Source organism: Sander lucioperca, chromosome 16, assembly GCF_008315115.2.
Source record: "Sander lucioperca isolate FBNREF2018 chromosome 16, SLUC_FBN_1.2, whole genome shotgun sequence".
Classification (NCBI taxonomy): Eukaryota; Metazoa; Chordata; class Actinopteri; order Perciformes; family Percidae; genus Sander; species Sander lucioperca.
Window position 1 is genome coordinate 15,057,409 of NC_050188.1, and position 6,299 is coordinate 15,063,707.

Below are 6,299 nucleotides of genomic sequence, written 5' to 3' on the forward strand. Positions count from 1 at the left end.
GTGTTCTGAGGAACTTTTTGGACCTCGGGGACCCGACTGATCAGTCCGACTGGCTTTTCTGCCGACGGTCGGCCCGTCTGGTTGGTGTGTCAGGACCTTAAGGGCACCAACTGAATTCCGTCTGTAAAACCGAAGACCGATTCATATTAAATCAATGGTGCCAAATTGGGGTACCTTAGAGCGGTGGTGGTCAAACTTTTTTCAATAATGTACCCCATTTGTGTTTTTAAGCCAAGAACCCCCTGACCAGCGATAGATTTACCAAACAACAGCCATGTAACTGAAAAACATTTAAATGCTGATGAAAAAAGGCAACAAAACGTAAAAACTTGGAAAAATTCGTTAGAAAGAAGGGAGTAAGGCAAGAATAGGTGGAAAATAGTATGAAAAACTTAGAAAACAGCGCCAAAAACTTCCCGTGCACCCTGCAGTCCTCCAAAGTACCCCTTGGGGTACACAAACCCCTATTTGAGAAACAGTGCCTTAGAGCGTGTATGCAAGCGAGATCTTCTCCACCTTCTCTACATGTTTGACAGAGAGCGAGGCTCAGCTCCGACACACACAGCTATTCCACAGTCTCAGATGAAAACAAAGGGTGATCGTACCTTCTCCGTTGTGGCCCCGAGACTCTGGAACAAACTTCCCATTCATATTAGGTCCTCCTCTACTGCTGAGATCTTTAAGTCTCGTCTTAAAACACATTTTTATTCTTTGGCGTATGATTTAGTTTAGGGACATTTGTACAGAAGTGTATTGTTTGTATGATGTTCATTGTGTCTATATTTGTATTGTCTTCCTTTGTTTTTATAACATAATATAACTTTGTACAGCACTTTGTTCAGCCTAGGTTGGTTTTAAATGTGCTCTATAAATAAACTGACTTGACACAGAGCTGCGGTGAAGACAGAGCAAACTACGTCACCTCTGCAGCTTCAAGTCACAGCGAGTCACAGAAATGTGGTCGCAAGTGTGGTTACACTTTTCAAAACTCCACACAGACAGTGTTTACTGCAATATAATATAATCTGGAGCTGAAAAGCAGCTGTATAGCGCGGTTAATGTTAAACTTCCTCTGAGACAGACAGGCACAACAGTGTTCTCTATGCCCTGGAGACAGACTGACAGGCTGGAGGTTGTAGGACAAGGCATCTTTATTTCTATAGCACATTTCAGCAACAAGGCAATTCAACAAGCTGTACATCAAACATTAAAGAGCAGTTAAAAACTGTCATGAAAGTAATTCAGGCTAAAATAAAATTAAAAAAAAGATACAAATACAATAGTTAGGTTAAGGTTACAGCGCAGCGTTACAAAATGATAATGATTTAATTGGTTGTGGGGACGGGTTTGGGAGGGGAGATGGAGGTAGGGCGGGTCATATTTTGTGTGGAGTGTAAAATGTTCTAAGGAAAAACTTCTAACTAACTGATTACAAACGTTATAATCAACTACATAAACCAAGGTAAAGACAACCTGCTAATCCATGTTTTTATTAGCTTTTATTATAATAATCCTGTAGGACTACAGAGTAAATACATGACTTCTAACCAGATTATGCTCTATGAAGGGCAGAGGAACAATATCTCTGTAATCCAGGTTATTTAGCAACACAGAATAAACAGCTGAGCAAATGTTAAAGAATTGGTCTGATTTAACAAAGCTGATCCCAACACTACACACCTCTCTGTCATCAAAGAGTTCAGATCATCTTTTTCTCACAGATCCAGTTCTTATTTTCATTACATCTACGTTGTCTCCATTTTCCTTGGTGATCGCAGCATGTTGCAGCGTACAAGTATACATACACATTCCCAAACCAGTAACCGTCATAGCGAGGCAGTCCTGCTATCCAGAACCTGTCAGACAGATAAAATGTTGTTATTTTATCAAACAGCTGAAACTTCTGATTGTTGTTAATTTAAACTGTTTTCACTTTAAATATTTATATTATCTGTAAATAATCAAATTATTTCAATAACTCATTTAAGATTCAGATGTGTAAATTGATGTAATCTGTAACAGCTGCTAATGAAAGATTGAAACCTTGTTCAGTGCTCCCACATCTGTTTTTTAAGGGTTTTTATTTACAGAAATCACCACCAAAAATCAAGGTATGATGTGTTTTTGAATATCTAACACCAAGATGTCTTATAAGATATCCTCCAAAAACATCTGGTTAATATTGTTAAACGTGATAAAGTCAGTCTTTCTCTCACTCTCTCTCTCTACCAACCAACCAACCATCTTTCAATGTAAAATATAATTAATTTAGTGACAAACAGTGACCATGATGGAATTGTGATGGAAACAAAAAACTTTAAAATGTCTCACCTTTCTGTAAGCGGTGATCCATCCACCCATTCCCATTTACATTCTGTGTTTATATACCATAGACCAATCCAGAACTCTCCATCCTTACTCAGCTCAGTCACAAACTCCTAGTAGTTGACGAGAGAAAACAATCATTTCTCTGTTCACAGTTCAGCATTTCTGTTGTAGTAAAGTCATCTTGTGACTTCATCAGTCACAACAAACACAAGAGGGATCCCTCGGTCCACCACACACTGAGGACTGGACCCAACAGCATGACAGTAAACACACATTAGTAATGGAGGAAAGTGAAGAAAGACATTTATAATCAGCAGAGAAACAGAGAATACATGAGGAACTGCACATTTTGTACTCATAAGAGTACAAATGTTTAAGTTAACATTTCCTTTCATAAGAATGCATTTTAAAACGGAAAATAATATTTCAACCTTATTTTCCAAAGATTTCAAATTGACATTATGTAAATTTAAATATTTCCATTAAATTTATTTTTCTTTGAGATCACGCACTCAGAAACAAACACACTCACCTCTTCTTCTTTGTTGTTGATGATGACCAGATGTGCTCCTCTCTTCTTACAGTCATCTCTGCTTTCATACCAATTCTTCTTCTCTTCTGATTTAAAGTAACAACTGCATCCAAATCTCGTCCATCCATGAGGACAGCTTTTAACAACAACTTTTAAAGACAGATTTCACATCATTCAGTGTCAAAGTGATAAGACTTGGAGTTGAAACAGTTATAATCAACGGTAACTACACAATCAACATCTATGATGTAAATGTGTATAATACAGGAGTTTACTGGTTTTAAACTTTTCTCACCTTCAGTTCTGTCCTTCAGCTGCTTTACTTCATCCTGTAACTGACTGTAGTTGTTGCTCAGTTGGTCGTATCTGGTCTGCAGCAAAATTACTGAAATGAAGAAACAGACCAACAACCAGTGTTGGGCAAGTTACTTCCAAAATGTAATACATTATAGATTACTAGTTACTGTCATTTGAGAGTAATTAGTTATATTACAATATTACTGTCTCTGAATTGTAATGCGTTACACTACTTTTGCATTACTTTTGAGTTACTTTCACCAAAATAACAGGGGAAGTTTGATTTGGCAGCTAGCTTGTGAATTTCACCACCGGATCAATAAAGTCTCGTCTTTATCCACTTTAATACATCATAGATTATTCATATTTTGTATAATTAATATAAATATGCAAAGTAACTAAAGCTATACAAAATAGATAAGTAAAACGTATAATAGGCAAGTAGGAGAAAATGAAAATACTCAATTAAAAGTGCGGCATTGTTGTAAAATGTTTGTTTATAGCACTTCAATAGGAAATTCATGTTGTTTAGTTTACTATTTACATTATTTACAGTACTTGATTTACAGCTGATTTGTGAAAAGGTAGCCTACACAACCTTATTTAACAGTAATTTAGTTTTACTGTGAATCGTCACAGGAAGTGCTTTTATTTTTAAGTAAGCTACATGGAAGTTGTCTGTTGTGTAGCTACTCTTGCTAGCTTACTGAGATGCAACATGTCCGTCAGGCTCCAGTTGTTCACTTTCTTGTTTGTAAAACTGCAACATATTGAACAGTAAATGGTCACAGTAAAAGACAAGCGCTTTTGGTCGTCATTCGAAGCCATTCCACTACAGGCAGAGTTACTCTCCACGGCTGATAAAATGCAATGATATTTACGTGTAGCAAGCCTCAACATTAATTCCCGACATGTTGATATCTGTCAGCCGCTGACGTACCGTCACCTGTTGGGACATACATGCTGTCCGTACCGTCTCTGGTTCTGACCACGGGAACAGAAACAGGACAGCTCACTTCAACGCAGCGTAATAACTCCTGAAAATAATATCCATCTCGCAAATGTATTTGTCTCTGCAGTCATCTCAACCATCGAATAAAGCGACAGGAAAATAATACGGCTTTTTTTCCCTGTGAAGAAATGTGTCGCGGTGTTGGTGAATTCTTAAAAAAACCAAAGCACCACTAAATGTTACGTTAAAATGCATTGTAACTCGCGTTACTGAGATTGTAACAAATATAATATTACCGAAATTTAATTAGTAATGCGTTATATTACTGCGTTACAGCAAAAAGGAATACATTACTGTAATTGCGTTACTTTTGTAACGCGTTACTCCCAACACTGCCAACAACACCAAATCATTCTGCTTTAAACTAAAGACAAAATTAAGTTATATATCCTGTGCATAATGAAATATCACTCATTATTTCAAACTGGAATGTAGTTATTTGGTGTGTCTGTCCTTTAACTTGCCTTATATGTTGAGGTGTTGTAAATAGTAAATAGAGGATCACTGACTTCTTAACTGAAGCATCAAGTGTGAAAAAGAACCACAACCTGTTTTAGCGCCTGTCTCTTTAAGACCCCTCCTGTAAAAGCCCAGTCTGCTCTGATTGGCTTATTTAAAAAATATGATGCACGTTTGCAAAAGGTAGTTGTTAAGCCGTGGGTGGAGATACTCAGACGGGGGAAGTATATTCTAATGAGCCTGACTGTGACAGAGGAAGGAGAGTCAAATGTGAATATCTTGTTGAATCACATGTTTCCTCATCTAGACAGCCGTGAAAAAACTGAGTTGTCTTATTTCACAGTTGGTGGATTGGTAGGCACTCCAGATACCCAAATGTATATAAGAATTGGAAAAGTATGTTTTTATGACATGTCCCCTTTAAGATATGACAGTTTGTATTAAAACAAAATACTCACAGCGAATGAAGAGTCCAGCCAATATCAGAAGATAAAACCCTCCCAGAGTCACTGCAGTAGCTCTGAAACACCTTCTGTTGTTGGCTGCAGGGTTGTTTTGAGTGTGTGGTCCTACAGAGACAAAATACATCCAGAACATGTTTTATTATGTTTGAAGTTTGAACAATAAGAATGACTAACGAGGCACCAGATTACAGCACCAAGACACCTGATAATGACCCAGAGTTAATGTTGACCAATGGTGGATTGATTGATTAATTGTGAAATATCATTTAGTATCTAATTGTAATATAAAGCCACACAAACAGACATGAACTTCCCCTTTACAACAATCATTTCAGACTTACTGGCTCTTTGTTGCCTGAGATCAGCGTGATGCTCTTCATCCTCTAAGATCTCCACCTGACTCTCCTCTTCCTCTCTGCTGTTCTCTTGGACGTTTCTGTTATATCTCACATTCAGGCTCAAACGTGGAGCAGCGACAGTATCTGCAGACATCTTGACAAACTGAAAACTGAAGTGAACGTATTCTCCGTCTCACTGTCTGTCTTTAAGTTGGTCACTCCTTTAACACAGGAAGTGGCTGCAGCACAAACCAACAAGACCGATGCGCATACCTACATTTGTCACTATTAGACAAAAAGTCCCACTTACCTTAAAATATGACTAAAATTGCAGCATTCAGTCGTTTGGGAATTATAATTATGAAACCCTTCAGGAAAACTTTATAGAAGTATGTTAAAGTAAAGTGAAGCTGTTTCTTCCTGAGTGTAAAATTGAGGAAATAAACATATCCGTAAATAGCTGCATTCACACCTCTCTGACACAGGAACTGTTGTTGGACCGGACACTTATTTTTGTTCTGCCTATTAGAGGAAGTGAAGTTTAGGTGTGAATTTCAATGTTTGAGTGAAACAAACAAAACACGTGATAGACCATCTTCTTTACTGACACACAACCAGGGTCTGTGATAATTACCTGAAGTTCAGCTGGATGGAATAAAGAATAAGCTCTGCTACATGCACAGCTAGTAACACACAGAGAGCAGATCATAGATGTATAACAGAGTAGAGGAGCACAGAAAAAAAGATGAAGAGATGAGTGACCAATGTTGCAAGTCTTCCATGTGTAATAATTCATGCATGTGTGTGTGTTAATGGCTAGTTAGCTGAAGTGTTGTTGTTGTAACTGAACCTAAACTTATTTCTCTTGT

At 37.6% G+C, this 6,299-nt stretch overlaps 1 protein-coding gene across 1 annotated transcript in view; it reads right to left on the reverse strand.

The window, feature by feature from the left end:
* Positions 1–5,614, reverse strand: part of LOC116064135 (CD209 antigen-like) — a 205,516-nt gene extending 199,902 nt beyond the window's left edge. The window contains exons 1-3 of the mRNA XM_035993205.1: positions 5,434–5,614; positions 5,087–5,197; positions 3,156–3,245 (exon numbers count right to left, since the gene is read on the reverse strand). Coding sequence (XP_035849098.1) covers positions 3,156–3,245; positions 5,087–5,197; positions 5,434–5,584 — 352 coding nt within the window. The 5' untranslated portion in view covers positions 5,585–5,614. The remainder of the gene's footprint in view (positions 1–3,155; positions 3,246–5,086; positions 5,198–5,433) is intronic.
* Positions 5,615–6,299: the final 685 nt, after the last annotated feature.